The following is a 21,061-nucleotide window of genomic DNA, read 5'->3' as shown; positions in this document are numbered from 1 at the left end:
TGCTGATACTTACCCAGAAGGTCCCGGTGCTGAGCGAGTGTGCCGGCTCCGTTACATGGAATGTTCTGGAACGGACCGGGACCCCCACCGTTACTGGGCCAGAGGTCATGTGAGGGGTAACTGTAGGGGGCGTGTGGGTGCTGATGATGCTGTATGTGCGGATGAGGGTGGTCCTGGGGGTCTGATGTGCAGGGCTGGGGCTGCTGGGACAGGGCATTGTGGGCGTTGGCTGGAGACGATTCATCTGGGTAGCTGGAGGAGATGCGCCGCTGATAGAGGGGCCGGCCTGGACCTCTGGGTTCATACTGCGAAGACAGTAAAGGTGGATAAGAAAGAGAAAAGGTTGACAACCATAGATGCAAAAGGAGAACTGGCGGCCATTCCTCTTTTTTTATTGATAGGGCAGCCAAAGATACAGAAAAGGAGAGGTCTCCCCAATAGGTGGTCATTCCTATTGAAGTTGCTCAGTGGCCTACGAAGCCAAAAGAGTTGCAACTTCCATGTGTAAAATTACCCTAATCTTCTGCATTTCTTCTGCATTGTTGAGTCGATAAAGCAGATGCAACCTGGAAGTTGTAATTCCACAATTTGGCCACTATGTAAAGTCTGGCGCTGCTCCTGGGGGCTTTTTGAGAGGCGAAACAAAGACTGACAGGATGGTGGGCAAAATGACCTTAAGAATAAAAGTGGCATGCAGATCTAAAGAAGCAGTTGTCTATAAACATCTTTTAGCACTTACTGACACAGTGATGGATGCGTAAATAAAATAACACTCTTGTCAAATAGCTATTATATGCATTTTATATTCTGCACCCTTGCTGTGCACAGAGCACCCTCTTGTTTCATAAAGATCAAAGACCCACAGTATTAATATAACTAGTCCCTCTAGTGCAGGTCTTACTTATTTATTAGATCTTATTTGCCACTAATAGAAATAAGACAGAGCAAACAAGTGTTTATCGTATGGTAAGCACATATCCACAATCCATTTTCTCCTTGTAATACAACATTTAAGCTACACATCTTGATATTCATTCTGCATCTCTATCAAATGTGAAAATTTGATGCTAAGTATCCACATTTGCCTGTCAGCACACAGCATTTAGATTTCATCAGAAACTTTAAAATCTCAACTTCATGCAACATTTAGAAGTGCGTATTTGAGAAAAGACAGACTCGGCTCATCCCATCATCATGCATACAGCTGTACCTTTACCATTACAGTATTTGTGACAGGTGATGCATAATTTCCCACATTTACAGAGGCTGTCAGACAGCTAGAAAGTTAGAAAGAGTGATAAAACAAGCTCTTTCTCTGGTGCATTTTAAAGCAATAATTTGGACTAAACATGGAGTGCTGGGAAATAAAACAGCCCATGGTTATCTCTCATTTTTGCAGTGACTTCTACATGTGACTTTGAGCGCTAAACAAGCAGGCCATATCAAGCGTGGCTCGGAGCTTGCTGGTTCCTCAAAATACTATCCGGGATGTTAAGGGATCTACAGGTATACAAGTATGTTCCGCCTGCACTGAAGCATGGAGATTTATAAAACCTAAGGATCCAAGCAATACTCCAAAGAAAGGAATAAACTTGCCTCATCTACATTGTGAAGGGCTGTGGCTGCTGATGTTCTGGGGGACATAGGGTGGTAGGACTCCTGGTCTGGACCTTGATTCTGTTGGTGTTGCTGCTGCTGCTGTTGTTGTTGTTGTTGTTGTTGTTGTTGCTGCTGTTGTTGTTGCTGCTGCTGCTGTTGTTGCTGCTGCTGCTGCTGTTGCTGGTGCTGATGGTGAAGTTGCATCAGGTGGACTTGCTCCTGCCTGCTGGGGTGAGCCATGATGGGCAGTCCGTAAGGAAGGCCGTGGCCCTGGTTCCCCAACAGGTGATTCTGCTGCGGTGGGCTTACTGACGCAGCTCCGCCATGAGGCCACTGGGCCTCTTGCAGAAGGTATTTGACCTGGGAGGGAGGGGGGCTGGCAGAGTGGGCTGGTGGCTGGTGTGGGTAGCTACCAGTATTATACAGGGGGTTCCCTGGGTGTTGCTGCTGCTGCTGCAGAGCTGGGTTGTTTAGAAGGTTGTCACTGAGGAGGTCGCGGCCTGCGTCATGGGAGTAAGGTCCTGATGGGAAAGGGCCAGCATGATTGGAGGTGGCAGCTAAGGAGGATGACGGGTCACCTGAGGCACGGGACTGGGACTGGCGGTACTGGAGGAGACGAGACTGAGGTGGGGGCTGCATCTCAGCTGCGTCCCTGGGTTCAGGCTGTTCCTGTGGGGGCATCTCTCTCAAGAGGCCAGGGTATCTGGGAAGTGATACATTGATACAGCAATAGTTACGATGCAAGTCCAATTTCAAGCAGTACACCAAATTTTTAATCCCACACATTATTTTCAATGTTCAATAATAAAACTGTAACATTTCTGTAGTACTGATTTACCAAAAAATCAAAAATGTCAATACAAGATAGTGCTAAGTCTAACCTGTTGAAAGGTGGTCCAGTGGAGGCAGGAGTAACAGCGTCATCCTCCATGTTGGCACTAAGGCCCCAATTAGCTGCCCGAAGCAGCTGATGGGGGAAGCGAGCCATGCCGGGCTGAGCGAGGTGGGCGAGCTGTTGGGGCAGAGGGAAGGCGACGTTACCCTGTAGAAAGTGTCCCGCCGTCTCTCCCCACTGGCCCAGTCTGGCTGCCTGCTGTTGCTGCTGTTGCTGCTGCTGCTGCTGGCTCAGGGCCTCTAAAGCCAAGGGACCCTGGAGGTCTGAAAGGTAAACCATGTCATTAGTTTTGGAGTCACTGGTGGTGTCCTCATATCTCAGTGGGCTAAGGTACCATACACTGTTAAGTTTAGGTTATCGTTGAACTGATTCACTATGAATTATTATCTATAACAGTGAATGTTTCGATACATTCTACACACTGCTGTTCAACAGTTTGGAATATCCTGCCACAAAAGCTTGTCTGGATAGAGTCAGATGACTTGACAGTTTATTATTTTGTATGAAGGGTTAGCAAAAAAAAGTCGTGTTTTGTGGAGAACAAAACGCCATGCAATGGTTGAATCAGACTGACAGCTGAAAGGGTGGAAATAGACGAAGATACCTCTGAGCAACAGTTCAATACAAATAGAATAAATCACCAGGCATTGGTAAAAGACACTGAAGGCTTAGCTTAAAAATGTGCTTAAAAAGAACAATGGGTTCCCCAAATATTTTGAGCCCAATTGAAAACAATAATTTTGTTCAATAATGATCAAAGGTCACTTGCACTCTGTATTTTGGGGAAACAAATGGTTATAATGGTCCCCTGTCATGCAACACTGTGGGGACATCAACTACATAGAAGTTTTAATCATTTAATCATTCTTTTTTTGAATTTATTCAAATAATACAATTGGTGTTTTAATCTCTGCTAAAAAAAGCCACTATTGAAGGAAACCAGAAAAACACCTACAGGTGATTTCAAACTTTTCAACAGCAGTGTGTGTGACAGAAAACCTGATTCTGTGCCATCATGAGCAACTATGAGTTTACATGTTAAAGTTACAATCTCAAAGATCTTTGTTTCAGTCTCTGTAGAAGCACCTATGATGGTAAACTGTAATTGCAGGTGTGTTTGTTGGCAGACTAAGGCTTGAAACCAGGCAAGTGAATTTAATTATTTCAGTTTGTTTTATGAGCCCTGCAGCTGTATGTTTTGGTGTGTGTGTGTGAGCAGGCTATCAATGATTATAATTATTAGTTTTTCCCAAGAATGTCACCCTCGACACCCCTGTTGTAATACTGCAAATGCTGGGCCTTTAAAGGACAGCTTTGTTTTTTTGTTTTTTTTTTTAAACTGGGCCTTATTTCCCCATGTGTATGTGTGCGTATGATTCATGGGTAGAACTTGTTCTAAAATTGGTTCCGTATTGAGGGAGGTGGATGCAACCGGGAGCCGCGAAACGAACTAATACGGTAACGGGGGCAAATGAGTCCCGTATAAGTTTGCGCATTAAAAGTGCTTTTTTTTGGCCACTGACCGGTTCAGATCACCAGTGCTATGAGTGGAGTCAGCTGTCAGTCAGTGTTGGAGCAGAGAGGGGGAGGGCTGCCCCGCTGGGTACTGTAAGTGAGTATGTGTGTATGAAGTGTGTGTTACACTAGAAGAGTCAGAGGACGGAGTCTTTTACGTGCTACCCCCTGGAGTGTTACCAGAGTTATTGGAGTGCTCAAATAAATGGGCCTTTTTCCCCGAACGCAAGAACAGGATGTTGCGCAACACCCCGTAAAGCTTTCATAGGCTGCCTTTGTCGGACGGCAAGATGCTGAAGTTGTGGCTAGTTGTGCTACAAATGGATGCTAACACTCCTCTCCAGACACTGCGCCTTGCAGACCATCAGGTCTGCAGTGCTCACTTCTCCCAAGATGACTACTGCCAGCCGAAGAAGAGAAGACATCCAATCCTGAAACACCTCTTCCTCAAGAAAACGGCTGTCCCACAAGTAGAGAGAGCTACAGACACAGTGGAGCAAAGCTCGTGACATCACACAGCCCAGAGGTAAGGGAAAGGCTAGTATGCTATTTACAGAGATAGCACTGGCGATCTGAACCGGTCAGTGTCGAAAAAAAGCACTTTTAATGCGCAAACTTATACGGGACGCATTTGCCCCGTTACCGTTTTAGCTCGTTTCGCGGCTCCGGCTGCATCCACCTCCCTCAATACTGAACCAATTTTAGAACGAGTTGTACCTATGAATCATATGCACACATACACATGGGGAAATAGAGCCCAGGTTGAAAAATACTGAAGTTGTCCTTTAGTCAGTGGGCCATAAGCTCAGTCACCTTTGTGTTACCTCATTCTGTGATAGAAAGTGACTTATCAGATATTTGTTTAAAATAAGATTTAAGATTATTATTTTTATTTAATTCAACAATCAACTAACCAGCATTTATTTGCAAATTTACATCATTAAAGAGAGATAATCAAATACACTATCAAATAAAACAGCAAAAAAAGCCCCGTAATTCTGGAGCACTGCTTTAATTTTCTTTGTGATGTGCTATCCAATCTACAATTCTTATCTCAGAGGAGAAATGATTTCACTGAGCAAGAACACATTGCTTGAGCAGGACAATAAACAACACTAGCTCTCCCACAGGCCAAATACAACATGAGCGAATGTAAAAGTAACAATGCATCTAGATGAACGTCAAGAGTGGGTGAAGGCAGCTACTTATTAGCCTCCCAGAAAAAGAAGGATCTTCCAAAATAAGTCAGATTATTGGGATATGAACTCCTTTCAAAATAAAGTTGAAAATATTGAACTTCTTTTAAAAGTTTTTTAAAATATATGAATATACATCATTAATTTGTGCAAATCTTGACTAAACAGCAATGTACAAGTCAAGAAAAAGCTCGTCTAACAACCTAACAAAAAAAAAAAAAAAAAAAAAAAAATGCTGCTACACTCACCCAAACTATCTCCCAGGCTTCCATCCTGTGCGTCCTCCCCAAAGCTGCTGACCCTGTTATGCTGTGAGAGGCCTGGGTGGTGCCCCCCTGGGTGACCCATTGGAGTCCTAATGGAACTACTCATCTCCTCCACCCCTCCAGGCTCCGGCCCATCCAAAGTGGGAGACTGGACAGCTCTGTGAGAGGGTATTGGGCCACTGAAGAAGGAAGCGTTGTGGCTTCCACCTGTGTAGGCAGGGCTGAGCTGTTGTTGCTGCTGTTGACTCTGTTGGGCCATCCCTGGGTGCTGAGGCTGGTTGACCCGATAAGGAAGCCTGGAGACTGGATACTGTGGAGGGAAGGCTCTTCCACTGGCAGGATGTGGAGGAAAAGCTGGGTTGGGTGGTGCCAGGTGGTAGTTGAGGGGTCTTTGGGCAGCTGACGGATCTTTTCGATGGAGCAGCGCATTGGGAAATCCGACTAGCCCGTCTGACTGTGAGTCCAGACTTCGACTTTGGCCTGTGTCTAAATCTCCCTGGATCTAAAAATAATCAAAAATCCAAACAACATGAGCAAAGACTTGTGGCCCTACATGAAATAAACAAGTTTTCTTTTGGCAAAAACATTAAAAATGAAATGCAAAAATGTCAACAACTTGCCTGTTTTTCCTTCATGTCTGCGGTTTTCCTCTCTGGTGTCTGAAGACGGCTCTGTTCTGACTTTGGACATCCTTCTAATTTACCTAAGAAGTCAAACACAAAAATAAATGCATTGCCATAGACTGGGCTATTTCAGTTCTTTCTATTTGATGGCATATAATAATAGATTTCGTGATTTTGGGTGGTTGCTTGGTGAGGTAATTAAAATAAAGTGCACCATTTCTGATAGGATCTGCCTGTAGCTCCTTGTCAGGGCTGGGCTGGCCCATTCCTAGAGGAGAGGGATGGGCCACCCCACTGTAAGGGATGGGGGAGCCTCGATTCTGGGCTTGCAACAGATTGAAGTTGTAGGCCATGGCTGCTGGGTGGCTCATGATGCGAGGGTCCACAGCAAAGCGATTCTGGTAACCTGGCCACGGCAACTGAGGAAATAAAAACACAGACTGACATATTATTGATCAAGACACCATGGCAGATGATAGGGGGATGAACACACACAGTTTATAATGGCAATGACAAACTGAACCATATAACTATGGTGGGTCTAAAAGTTTGCATTCACTTGCAGCAGCTGCTCCTCTTTGATCTGATCAGCTTTAAATGGATGAAGAAATGAATTATCCACCCTGGGAGTCTCTATTGCTACTGAAAGAACTCATGGTGTGCTCTGCATGCGCTGTGTTCATGGACCCACAAAAAACCCTGAATTTAGAGAAGGGACACAGAATGATACAAAGGGACATGCAGGGGTTTTTTTTTCTTAAAGAAAGTTTGTCCGTCCTTCCGTAAGAATTCTTGAATTATGGTAAAAACGTGTTTTGTGAGGTCACATTGACCTTTGAATACCAAAATCTTCATTCTTGAGTCCAAGTGGAAGTTTGTGTCAAATTTGAGGTAATTTCCTCAATGTGTTCTTGAGATATTGATATTTTACATATTTTCTTAGAGGTGCAACCTTACACCTTTTCGTTTTAACAAAAGCAAAATTGACAGAATCCTCTGCACGAGTTGAAACATATGTTTAAGTATAATTTCTTACACATTACATCTGTGAGTTTGTTACCAAAAGCAGGAAACTTACAGGCAGGGGCATGGACATGACCATGTTTCCACCATACACAGCTGGGACGTAGAGGATACTGGCGCCTGTATGTGGATCTATCCTCTGAACAGGACTGGGTGATTTGCCCATGCCAGCTGGTGTGCCACCCAAGGGCGGTGTGAATGCCCGAATAGGGTTTCCCATCAGCACGGCTGGGTTGGGTTGGACTGCAATGAGAGAAGATGGCATGGTGATATAAGTCAATGCAAATAGTTCCTAACCTTAATGTGATGACAGATTGACAGTAGGTGACACACAAGCCCAGACATATCTAACTATTCATAGCTTGGAAAATGTTAGATAACAACCTGTATGATTCTATCAGAGGAGAGCAACATATGAAAAGATGATGGCCAACCTGTATTAAAGGAAGAGGTGATTTGCTTAGATTTCATTTGAGTTTTTTTCAGTGGAGGATAATGTAGCTGGCTGACAATTTGCAGCGGGTGAAACAAACTGATTGTCTTCCTGTAGTAAACATCGTATTGACTCCTCGCTGTGCTGTTCAAGGCAGCATCGCACTGATGGCTTCAATAGCCTCAGGCCTTCATGCATCCATCTGGGCTGCTGCATTAGACTGGCTCATATCAAGCTGTCGAGATGTTTGCTTGTTTGTGTGTACGGAGGCAGAGGAAGAAGAGACAACAGAAACTTCTACTGTTGCTCTGTTGTAAGACCTGACCATAATATAGAGAACATACAGTGATAAGGACAGAAATGTTATGTAGATGGATTTATTTCTAGATGTGTTTGTATGTGTCAACACCATCGCTGTTTTAGTCCATTTCAACTACTACTAAGAGGGCAGTGACTTTTTCCTGTGGTGGACTATACAGCAGTAATATATACCTTTCTAGGATAAGTCTCAAATTTGGCCTGCATTTGATTTCTTTTCCTTTCCTTTATCTACATCCAGGCAGGCAAACATTATCAGTAATGAGCTACAACATAAAACCCTTAAAGGTCGTAAGAAATTGCCTTTGATTGTAATCTGCTTCTGCATATGCACCAGAGTGCAGGCTGAGTTACTGACAAAGAACAGAAAGCAAGAGAAAAAGTCCTGAATCCAATATGCAAATTTCATAAAACAATATTGTTTGATATTTAGATAATCAACAGGGCTAAATACTAACAGTATGATACACTCACCATATCCTTCAGGTGGAAGGTGTTCTGTGTGATTTGCATGTTTCCCCTGTAAGACAAAAGAATCATTAAAAAAAAACATAAAGCAAGACTATGAATTCACAGAGGCCAATGGCGTGGAAAAGAGTGTGCGGTAAATACCAGATCCTGGCAACTGTAAAGCAATGTAGGTAATGTACAGCAGCTGCAGTATGGTACTGACTGTCCCTCACCTGTTACAACAGCTATAGTGGCATCACTTCAGAGATGAGGCAGGAGTTTAACAGGCTAGCAGGGAACAGCTAATGAATCCATTATATCAATGTATGATGCAGGCACATTCTGCTCATAAAGAACAGGCATGTACAATTTAACAATATATATGATACAATAGCACAAATTGGCACATAGGAGCAACAAATTAAAAGAATAGTAAAAGAGAACACATCTTATAAAAATTGTAGTTTCCTGATACAGTCACACTGTGTTCACTGCCTGTACGGCAAAGGGAATAAAGGACTTCTTATATATGTTCTGACTGGCTCTAGGGATCCTAAATCGATGCCCAGACAGGAGCAGCTCAAACTGATAGTGTAATAGATGTGAGGCAACGGAACTCATATGTTTAGCTTTCCTGTGTACAGCATTGTCAGTTATATTGCTGAGTTGTTTCTGTGACTTGCCAATCACCTTCCCTGCAATGTTGACAATCTTGGGGAACTTGTTTGTGCTCCTTGCTCTCAGGTTGCCATACCATGCTGTAATGTCAAAAAATTAAAATGCTTTAAACCAGGCTTCTGTATGTTATTTCAAGTATGTGCTGGCTAACACTGAAACTCTTCAGCTTCCTGATCAAAAGTGCCACATTTAATTAATTACATATTAGAAATTGTTGCACTGTCCTGACAAAAGTTAGCCACAGGACTTATTCACTTCCATGCCATATCTAATCTAAAGACAGGCTTCCTACGACTGTGTCCTATAACGCAATCTCGAAATCGAATTTCTCAAAATCAGATCACAAGTGGACAGCGCTAAAGTGTAGATGCACTGTGATCCAATAAGTCAAACCACATGCTGATGTGGTCTAGGATGCATGTGACCACATATCTTGTGCAATGTAAACACTAATGCGTCCTGGCGCATATGTGACAAGGACTTCATCATCAATGCGGGACGTGGTGGTTGTTTCGGGGACAGCGCGTTAACGCTCTATAACATGCCCTTTAATCGATGAGTTGTGAGGAAATGTGGCGTGACCGTCTGTTGTCTTGTCCTACGAATGTAGACGTGTTGGATTCTGTTGACAGCGATATCTCCAGCTGTACAGACAAAACCACTAACGTGACCGGGAAGAGTGTGGACATAATAACTGTACGTGGGGCCCTACGTAGACAGTCCCAAAATCTGAACGCAAGTGGTTAACTAGAGATGCGTGATAGACACAGGTTGGTGTACTGTGATGCATCTCGGCTGTCCACTTGTGTTCGGATCACTGAAAGGCTTATTAAAACCAAGTGTAAACAGGGTCACAGTTACATCTAAGTACAGCCTCCCAGGTATTCCAATTACACCCAAAGCTTATGCACTCACAAAGCCCCCTAATACAGTATAGACAGGTTAATAAATATCAGTGGAGAGTCAGTGTATCTGACACACTGTCTTCCTCACTTGTACGCCACAGATGTATTTTAGAAAACTATGCTATCACCGGCCAAGGCCTCATACTACCTAGAGTATGCCTCCGTCCTGGAGAACTCCATTGTCAAAAATCTATCAAAATCACATGAGAGCCATACAACTGCATCGGGAGACATATTATTTAATAACACGCATGGTCAGTGAATTTAATTCTGAATCAATTTTGCGACTACATTTTTGTTTTTCACGCTACGACGAGTCAACATATCTGCCAAGACAGATTTACTCCTTCTACCACTAGATGAGAACAACCAAACTCCCTTGCTGTTCCTCCTGGGGGCTTCACAATACAGCTCCATCTACTATAGTGTACACAGTGAGCCTGAACTGAATCCTGATCAATGCTGACACACACACACACACACACACACACACACACACACACACACACACACCCACCACTGGGCTCTCATGAGATCTTCCCATACCTGAGTTAAGGTATCTCTTGTATTATTCATCATTACAGGCATGCATACACAACAATCTACTTTGAGCTTTTTCAGCGGCTGGTTTCATTGCACGCAGTCTCTCCCAGTTGATTTTGGTGTTAACAGATAGTCCTTGACAGTTGCTTCCTTGGAGGAGGCAGAGATGAATGACATCCTCCGTTTCATGATTGACTCTGTTGCTATGCTGATATTACATAAAGCTGTTATTATTTACCATTCAGATAAGGGGTGCCAGTCACATTACTAAGAAAGCAGAGCAGTCTTTGGTACAAGGTCCATATTTTCAGGTATTTTAGCAAGCAGTTCTGAACAAAAGATGGAAAACAATTATCTGAAACAAGATAGCAGCACCTAAACAAAGACTGAACATAACCGAACTGATCTGTTGGAGTAATGTTGTAATGTGCTGCTGGTATTTTGCAGACCGAACATGTTAAAAAGTAAAAGTAAAGGCCTTTTCTTGAGCAAAATAAGACTAATTCTGCAAACTAGGCATATGGAGATATGGCTGCAAATGCAGATATTCCAGTATTAGACAACTGCAAATATTGAAAGACATCCTGACTTTGCTGAAACCACCCGAAAGAGTTCAGGTACCAACTAAAAAATAAGTTCAGTGAACAAAGTCAAATATGCCAGGGCTGTTCCTTTCCTGCCAGCCTCACACAAACCATAGCCAATGTTTACTGGTCCTGAAAATATGGTTATAATTGCGAGGCAGCATGTCCTCCAGCTTGAGCTTAGGAACAGCCAAACTACAATGTCACAAACAAGAGAAATATCAAATAGTCTAACTCCACAAGTAAATAGGTTTCACCTTTAGTGCTGTATGACATAATGACCAAATATAAAACAGCTGTAACTAATGTAAAAGTCACCCTCTGCAGAATGATCTTGTAACTCATACACCAAAGATGTCATTGTGTAGCATGTAGTGTTTCATGTGAGTGTGATCCCCTTCTTGAAACTGACTGTGGTCTAATATAATGTTGCAGAAGCTGCTTTGCTTGGCTGCTATTTTAGGTTGTAACATTAACTGAGCAATGCCAGACACACCAGGCTGAAAATGGTGCCCATCGTCTAGCGCTGTGGTTATTTGATCTAGTCATAGATGCGCTGCTGCAACATTTCCTCTGAGAGGTATGAGTTGAATAGTGACAATGACCAGCACGGATGTTTCTCAACATTTATATCATAGGAGCAATTTTCTCAAACAGCAGGGGGTCTGCTGAGATTGAAAACATTGCTAACCGGATCTTAAAAATACTAGATGACTGTCAAACAGTGGATTTGTGTGCTTGCAAGGTTGTTATTTACCCTATCCGTCAAACAAAAAGAAAAAGGAGACAGTGGCTCCAGTTTGTCTCCGTAAAACTCCTTTGAGTGTCAAAGTGCGGTGGGATTTTGCATATATATATGACATAGTTTTGGTTCTCAACAGCACACTCCCTCTGTCAGTAAAGCAGGGATGTGTAGTGCGCTCAGGATTCAATCAAAGATGTTGTAGGTTGTTGGAATAAAGATGCAAAAAACATTCTAATGAAAGACACACATGCAAGAACACGTGCTATGAGAAGATCACTCAAGTTTGACTTAATACCAAACATTTCATTTCTTCCTGACACCAAGCCAAGTATCACTTTTGATTTAATGACACATGAAAATAAGTGATACATAATTGTTTCTAAAAAGTGGCAATTGTTCTTGTAAATCCTCCCTCCCCAATTAAAATGGCGCTAATTGTGCGAAAGCTAGAACTACAAAAAGCTTTTTAATGTGAGACATATTTTACCACAAGTGTCTCAGTTTTACGTACTCGCACCAAAACACCATCTGTGTCAGAAAGCAGCACTTCACAATGTGAAGTCAACTGGAGCATATATATCTGGTAAAATGGATGCCAAACAGTAAACATGCTGCGTGCTTTCTGATGAAATTAATGTGTTTTCCAAGTAATTGCATCTGCAAATTGTATACAGTCTGCCTTGGACATGATGTTTTGATTGTTTATCACATTTAACCAAAGTGGATTTAATTAAGATGTTTTGATCAACCCTCTCGAGAAACTCATTTTATTAACCATTTATTTTGTGCTCACAGTTGTGCTTTAAAATGCTACAATAACGTGGACAACCGAGTCTGATTATTAATGAATCGTAAAATATTCACAAAGTGGGATATTAGTGTGATCAGCGGCAGATGTGAAAAAGCTGCACTGAAGAAACCAGATTCAACCCGACAACACAGATTTTATTAGAAACTAATTTATCTATTTTTAAATGACATTTCTATGGATTATTTTGGGCTGCACACCACAGTGTCCGCCGTGTACAGAAGTACCAAGAATGGCCTGACCTTTAAATTAGCAACCTGCTGTATATGCTTAAGGAAGCAATATATTCCATTGCACACTGATAGCTCCATGTCTGTGTGTGCTGTGTTGTTGTGAGCTACATGGTATGGCTGTGGAGAGGGAGAAAACTGTGCGTGTGTCTCTAAAGCCGGTTGATGCTGTGGAGCTGTGGCTCATTAGGCCCAGTGGGTGATGGCAGCAGGTTGGCAGCTGTGGTGATTTCGTTAACCTTTACCTCAGGGCAGCCAGGGAGGACAGACAGCCACACAAAGACATTTCAGCCCGAGCCGAACAATCAAACAATGCATTCTTCCGCCAATCCTGCGGTGCTAATTTTACATCCGTGTTGTTTTTCTGGGGCCAAAACGAACGCCCATAAAGAAATTTCCTGGGGTAAAAAATAAACGGAGTCATTTTAATAGATTTGTGCTCTGTGCCCGCATGTGCAAAGCTTTGTGTAATTTTTTTCTCTCTAAAAGCAGGAAGCACTCAATTCATTCTGGGTAATGTGTTTACTATTTCCACAAAGCAGCAAGTGGTCACCTGACACATTACATTAACATAGAAAACCCTATATTTGAGCTTTTCAAAACATCCTCTGCCTCGCCTGTTTTTGTTTTATTTCTGCCTCCCTACTCTGATTTCCCTACATTTGCAAACTCTATATTTTTATTTTCAGTATTCACTCAAGCAAAACAGCGGAATCAAATCCAGTAAAGTCAATGTTTGAAAAAATCAATTTATATCAATCTTTCTTGCATCTTTTTTTAATTTCTACAGTTTGGTGTCAGGATTTTGAACACCCATATTGAAAGAAAAGGTGGATGGATACAGTTAACCCTTACAGTGTCCTCCCTCATCAGAAACACCTCACCTTGGGGGGTGACTGCTGCTGCTGTTGCTGCTGCTGTGGACCCTGCTTGTTGGAGGCTGGCTGCGCATGCTGATGATGTGGATGATGGTGGGGATGGAGGGCCTGCGAAGACGAGTGGTGCCCTTGCATGGGCCTGAGGGCACGGGGGATAAACTCTGGAGCCAACGGGTTGAGGACGTAGGTCTTCTTGAGCTCCAGGGCCTCCAGCTGAGACTTGATCTGCTCAAAGGTGATGCCGTGTAGGCTCGAGTTTTCGTGGCAGATGGAGATAAAGTGCTCCCAGAATTTTCTGGAAAGGGGCAAAAACGAGGAAACAACAGATGGAGACACGTTTAATTTCTATTCTCCTTTATCTCTCCTTGTTTGGATTGAGTGTTTTATGGATCATTGTGTTGATTTTTTCCTGCTGGCAGTGCAACAAATTACTCCTTGGGGGCTGAATATAAAAAAATCAAGTCCATTACAAACAAATGTAGAAAAAGCGTGTGTGAAGCAGGTGTTGAAGGGAGAGAGAAAAAGGAAAATCAGCAAAATGATGAAGCACACCAAAGGGGAAGGAAATGAAACCTCGGCAAAACAGGAGGAGCAGAAACACAACAATGAAAAGAACAAAGAAAACAATAATCACACAGTGTACTGTTTACAAATTAGCTGTCAGCTTTGACGAATACAATCATGGGAACAACCAAATAATTCTCACAGACACTAGATATGTGAAAATGTAAATAAATGGCCTCATGTTAAAAGGAATAATTTACTTTCTTCTTCAACCTTACACTGTTTCAGCCCTCATACACCCACAATATTAGTGTGCTAACATTTGAAGCGCACTAATCCTTATCACTGGCATGATGAAAGACAGCATGCTGTATTCTTTTCAGTTGTATCGCTATGTCCTAACTTAATCAAACAGGAGCACCAGCAACTAAAATGTCTGACCGCATTGTTTTTTATTGGAATGTCCTAAAAGGCAGCGAGCGATGCAGCACGATGTCGTGCACTGTTTAGAAACGCATTTTTGTGGGGCGCCCTGTTTCTATTTTATTCCTGCCACTCACATTAAAAACGCCACAATGGATGAGGAATGGCTAATTCATGAGGTTAAAAGGCAGAGTTATCTGCAAGATTTCCTCCCTATTTCACCTCCAATACTTCACAATAACAACCTATTCGCTGTTGGCTATAATGTATGTGACTGTATGTCATCTCCAGTTGGTATCACAAAGTAAAATGTGTGATTTCTGTTTGGAAAGTACAAACTGCAACGCAGCTGATAGGTAAGAGGTTTGTTTACCTGATGTAACAGAGTTCCATATCTAACAGACTTTGTGTGGACAGAGAGCGTCCAGTGTAACTCTATGTGGCGCGATAGTTGGGTGCTCGCTTGCTGTTGGGACACGGTGCAAATCATTAACTTGTGGGAGTAACAGGTCTTTTGTATAAACAGTAAACAATCCTGGGTATTTGCTGTTTCAACATCAATACTAACTGCAACTAAACCAAAAAAATAAATAAACCTAAGCTACTTCGTACTGACTGACCAGGATCGTTCACTCCCAGGAGAAGGCTCAATGTTGTTCAAACAATGCATTCATTCTGGACACATCAATTTACTCACTCTATCTTTGCAGTATTGCATTTGTAACAACCACAACAGAAAAAACGACCTGACATGTTATGACAACTAATGGAGGCAAAACCGACAGTTGCTATGGAGATAGGAGGTGGGCGATGGGGGTCCAAGAGCGAAGGAGTTAAAGAGATTTAAATAGAGATGGGGGGTGGCAGCCAATGTCATTTCCCTTCATAGCTGTTGTAAATAAACCCATGTTGACAACCTAAAGCTCAGTGAATACAGAAAAATAAACAGGCGTCCAATCGAAACAAACGGGTAAAAACTACAACTAGTGATTTGATAGAATCTCTTTGGTATATGATGTCCATGGCATGTCATGTGACTCACACAAATGTATCAGTAGGACTAGTAGGAAAAGCACAGGTTAAAATAATCAAATGAACAATGACTGAATTCCTTTTAGTTACTTTGATTTCAGGATCCAGGTTTTGTGCGTGCAGGCTCACTGTCACTCATGGTGGGAGATTTGAATAGAACAGAGCCACTGCTGGTGTTATTAGTTATACCTGTACTTTTCCTATTATGACAAGTCAAAATGTCTGCCATGAAAAAGGGAACCTTGCTCTAAAGATATCTACTGTAGTGTTCAAGCAAAATTACACATTACAAAGGCCATGAGTCAAAGGAGTCCTTATTTACCTGCAGCGCCCAACAGAGCACAGTGCTATGGGGTCTCCCACAACTGCAACCAGGGACTGGGCTCTGGTGATGGCCGTGTTAAGTAGCTTGTAGTTCGAGAGGAATCCATAGTCGAGGTCCTCTGTTGAGTCCTCAACGAGCTGCTCCTTACGCTTGATGGCCGTCTGCTTGTGTTTGCAGGTATGCCGCGTCCGCACCGTGCTGAGGAACAGCACCCGGAACTGTTTACCTGGGAAAATATATATATATATATATATATTTACTATTAAGTTTCTAAGTAGTCTGAGGAGTGCTATTGAGGCAAAACATATTAAAAAAAGACCATCTTATAAACGTTGTATTTAACTTTTCTATTTCACTAATTAGGAAACTCAGGAGAGATGGAAGCTAGCTCATGGCTGAAACATTTTGAAGCACATCATTCCCTTACTGAAAAATAAGCAATAAAAATGCAATTAATGAAAACTGTTGGAGGAACTTAATTTCTTCATCAGCTTCCGTGACATTTGATTTCAGTAAAAACTGAAACCATCTGCATGCTGATTTCTTGTGTTGTGCTGCCTCAAGTTTTGTTACAAATAAAGGAGACAATTCATTGTATCTGTATAAATAGAACAAAATTAGGTCTAGGACTAACTAAACGTTTTAATGACTGAAGAGGCTGCAGACAAAAGACAAACTAAAATTATCCACATATGTGTTAAATTCAAATTTTAAGCACTAAGAGTGCAGTTTTCCTCTGTGTGTGTATGTGTGTGTGTGTGTGTGTGTGTGCACGTGTGTGTGTGTCTACATGTTTCATGTGTGATTAATGAGGAACTTAATGACCTGTGGAAAGCAGCTGGATGCAATACAAGTGGGAACTGAAGCAGACGAGGGACTGAGGGAAGAAACTCTAACTCATATTTCCCCTGTACTGGGACTGGATGATAAGAGGGGCAATATGATAACTGCAGTGGAAGATAGTAGGGATGTGTCTTCAGGGTAATGCAGCTCTCATTTTAAGCATAATTTTGACTCAAGATCGACGCTAATATCATCTCTCACACACAGAAATGTGTGATACAAGTGTCATGGACAAATATTAATGAGGCAATTGGGGATTAAGATTTTTGGATTTGTTCGCCAATGACAACTGTGTTTTTGATTTGCCTGACTGTAGTTGCAGTCTCCTAGTTTTCAGTTTCCTGTTCTTTGAATAATTATGATATACCATCGAATTAACAGATAAAAATATTACAGCATTAAATGATCTGTTTTGTTAACTGTGCATGCAAAACAACAAGGCAATTTAAAACTGTAATTATTCCCAAATTGGTATATTAATGTAGCAACAGATCTAGTGTTTGAGCCAGTAAATGCACAAATGTTGACATTATATTACGATTGACACAAAGCACACACATGTTGGTTTATACTTCTTCCTCACCTTGGACATTGAGCACTCTTTCCACGCTGACCTCGTGCATCCTCTTCTTCCGGAGCTCAGCACGAATGCGGAACACCTGGTCGGCGTATGGTGACACCACTCCAATGCTGCCGTCGTCCAGCTTGCCCCATGCCACTGGCCACTTCTTGCGCAACTCCTCCACCCGCTCCACGATCTCAAATACCTGAGGGATGGAGAGGCAACGTGAGAGAAAGAGGTGACAATAGGGCTCTGTGCTCTCTTCATTCCCTGATCCCTGCACACAAAAAGAACTGTGGGGAGTCACAGACTAAGAGATATTTTCCACCCAGGTAAAAAGCAACAGTGGGGGACAGCATGTTTGAAGAACTAAAGAGGCTTTATGTGCTGCGTGACACTGGGGCATCTAAACATAGAGAGCAGGAAGCTATGGCTTAATGGAAATGGATGTGCTGTAAGACCTCTGAGAAAAACAGGTTTGGAGTGTTCCAGAAAATGAAGTATCAATATATAACAATGCATTGTGAAATGAAAGATATAATTTTGATCGCTTAATTTTGAACATCATAAGCTTCACTGTACAGGTGATTTGATTGTATGTCCAATACAATGTATCGAGTGTTAGCAAAGTATTAAAATTTGCTTAGTTATTAAGTCAAGAGTTGGTATTTTGAATCTTTATTGTTCTTTTGTCATATGAGCAGTTTTCCCAGCCCTGTTCAGAGCTTTGGCACACTGCCGGAGGCTTTGAACTGTCATGGAAATATTGTCTTCCACTTGAAGCTAAGCCCATCAAAGACGCTTGCACAAGACTAATAAATGGACACACTTTTTTTTTTTCAATGCGCTGTGATTTTGCAAGATTATGATAATGTTGTAATGGTTTGACATGGGTGCTGTATCAAAGGGACGGGAGGTAATTCATTTGGCGTCGCTGACAGTTTGGGAGCAATCAAGAGGCAGCCGTGGTTTAATTGGCTGGAACGTGTCAGCAGCAGAGTCAGGGGTCAGACACAGCCAATGACCACAAACAAAGAGGGTCTACAGAAGAACCAATCAGAGGCTGGGACTGTCAGTGAATCATGCATCATGGGAATCAAATGTAGCTCCTAATTACGTTTATGGCTTTCATCTTTAATTATGATTAAAAGACAGTGGATGTGAGGAGGCGAAATAAACAGTGCTGCTCAGCTTTGGAAAATCATTCAGCTTTTGACTTCAGTTAACTAATCGGAATCAAATTCTATTTCATTATAATCAATTCCCTTGATTATTTACATCACACTGGGGTTGACAGCCTAAAACCCACGCATGATTTGAAAGCTAACATGCTGAATGAAAGAATCTATTTCACACATTTATCAGGCTGATTAGCTGAGGCCCAAATATTCTTCATTTAAATTACTATTCAGGTTACCTGTGTTTTTCAAAGGTCAACAGTGTTCATACTAATTGTGTTATTGAGCACAGTTGCAGCAGCGAGGGTGCAAATTGGATCTGTATTTTTTAGACTGTCCAATCACAGTGTTAGATCACTGGTTCTGGCACTATCACAGCTCAGCAGTCACTCTGTCAGAGAGATGCAGCTGCAGTATATCATGCACATACAGTATACAAGCACAGAAGCGGAAGCAATGCCGACTGACAACAATGCAGCCTGAAGATGTCAGCGTGTTCTCAGGTGGATAAAAATGAAAACAATTAGATATCAACTTCTCACTGCATGAGAAACAGGAGGTGTAACTAGCACGCATTGAAGCCCCATAGGCTGTCTGATAATGAATTAATCACATCATCAGCCAAGTGTTTGTTTTAATATTTCATAATCAGAATTTGAGCATTTTCATAATGTTAATTTCCCTCACCGTCCATACAGTGAAGCCTTATTTCAGACCAGATACAGCACAGGTGTCACCATCAATTAACTAAACTAAATTGGGTCAATATGACAGCCATACCCATCCCAGAGGAAGGAGGTAAACATATTTAGAAAGTAGTGCCCACCGCTGCCTGACTGGCAGTTTCATGAAATTCAGAAATACATCAGCTCCATGACATAGGACTGGAAAATGCTGTATTAAAGCAACACGTGCTAAACTAATATATTGGTGTTATCAGATACTGGTGTTAAATGTTGTTTTTAAATGTATGATGCTTGTTTGCATGTGAATTTTCTATTCACCTATTCATTTCAAAATCTACAAGATCATAATTTATATGCAAACACCGTGGGGCATGACACAGCAGAACGGCTACCAATTAAAACTTCCATACCTCTGCGTTGTTGTAGTAGGCAGTGCTATTCTTCTCCTGGACATCCTCTCCTCTGGCTGTGAAAAAGGTCAGAGGGTAGAAGTCCTTATGGGAGGGCTGCTTCCCACTTGCCATCAACTTCCCATCATAAAACAACTCTGACGTGTAGCTGCAGGAAAACAAAGAAGGGGTAAGAGGGAGGAAAAGGAAAGCAAAAAGAGGGAACTATGAGAATGGAGTATGTGTGTTGTATGTCAGAATTCACTCATAATTTAAGTCACATAACACTGATAAAGCTGGTTGTGCAGTTCTATATCCTACACATTATTTCATACACATTCCCCTGGAGTACAACCTGGGATATTTGGGATTTGGGGAAAGTTTGGAATCTTGAACAAAATTTGAAGTCAAAGTCTGAAATGCATTTTCCACAAAGCATGAGTTTGTAATGACAGACGTATCAAAAGTTCTGAAGGTTTGAGGAGATAATGTGCCATCCTGTGAATACATATGAATGCTAAATGCCAGAATGATTAAAAATACACTGAGTATGTTACCAGCATACCAGCGTACCCCCCACTTGAACTGAAAAGGTTAAAAAAAAAGTGCACCATGTAGAAAAGTACATACCATTAACCCCACAAGTATCAAGATGGAGGGGAAATATTACTGTGACTCTATAAACCTTCCTTTGTGTCTTGTGTCCGAGTTTCAAGTTCATTTTTAATCTTCTCACCAGTACCCATGCAGCCCCTGATGATGTTTTGTCGTAGAGCTAATATCAACCCAAACATTTCCCTAATGTCTCCACTTCAATATCTGGACAGGTCTGTCAACTCTTCACCTCCATTTTCCCCTTTCCTCCTGACCCATTCCTCCCACCCCCTCTTCACTTGAGTATCTCAGCCTCTCCTCCCACGGTTTTGACACAAGGCAGTGTTGAGGGCTCACACCTACTTGATGATAGCTTCATGAGAGCGGTAGTTCTCACACAGGAGGATGCGACAAGGGTATTCAGGGGGGTAGTGCTCATACAGCCGGTCCAGCAGTGACACATGCAGGTTACGCTCCCGCGCAAACTCGCTGTAGACGAACGGACTCAGCTGCAAATCGAGAGACACAAAGTGGAGAGAAGAGAGGCGGGGAGGGAGAGAGAGAGATGGAGAGCAAAGTTAGTTTCAAAGCATGACAAAGGTAGTTTACCGTTCTCTCACATCATTAGTTTTCCTTTCTATTCAACTATGAGTTTCAGTTTGGTCTGCTGAAACAATTCAAAGCAGCGTCAAACATGTGGCACGGATGGTTTAGGCACAAACGAAGGGCAATTTTTTTCATTTTACAACAAAGTCTTCATCCGGTGATTTCCTGGATTACTTTTATCACTTCTGGTTGAAGTTATCATAATAACACAGATTCACATGTAGATTGTC

General features: G+C 42.1%; 1 protein-coding gene across 1 annotated transcript in view; it reads right to left on the bottom strand.

Moving 5' to 3' along the window:
* The window catches only part of helz (helicase with zinc finger), a 66,325-nt gene that overhangs the window by 5,474 nt on the left and 39,790 nt on the right, over window positions 1-21,061 (bottom strand). The window contains exons 20-32 of the mRNA XM_049569105.1: window positions 20,589-20,734; window positions 19,653-19,800; window positions 17,400-17,583; window positions 15,971-16,199; window positions 13,696-13,984; window positions 8,343-8,388; window positions 7,173-7,360; window positions 6,309-6,513; window positions 6,092-6,174; window positions 5,454-5,973; window positions 2,481-2,757; window positions 1,597-2,302; window positions 14-305 (exon numbers count right to left, since the gene is read on the bottom strand). Of these exons, the coding sequence (XP_049425062.1) occupies window positions 14-305; window positions 1,597-2,302; window positions 2,481-2,757; window positions 5,454-5,973; window positions 6,092-6,174; window positions 6,309-6,513; window positions 7,173-7,360; window positions 8,343-8,388; window positions 13,696-13,984; window positions 15,971-16,199; window positions 17,400-17,583; window positions 19,653-19,800; window positions 20,589-20,734 (3,313 nt within the window). The remainder of the gene's footprint in view (window positions 1-13; window positions 306-1,596; window positions 2,303-2,480; window positions 2,758-5,453; window positions 5,974-6,091; window positions 6,175-6,308; window positions 6,514-7,172; window positions 7,361-8,342; window positions 8,389-13,695; window positions 13,985-15,970; window positions 16,200-17,399; window positions 17,584-19,652; window positions 19,801-20,588; window positions 20,735-21,061) is intronic.

The sequence above is a fragment of the Epinephelus fuscoguttatus genome, linkage group LG3, assembly GCF_011397635.1.
Source record: "Epinephelus fuscoguttatus linkage group LG3, E.fuscoguttatus.final_Chr_v1".
NCBI classification, from domain to species: Eukaryota; Metazoa; Chordata; class Actinopteri; order Perciformes; family Serranidae; genus Epinephelus; species Epinephelus fuscoguttatus.
The sequence above is the reverse complement of the archived record's forward strand: the minus strand, read 5'-3'. Positions and strand labels throughout refer to the sequence as shown.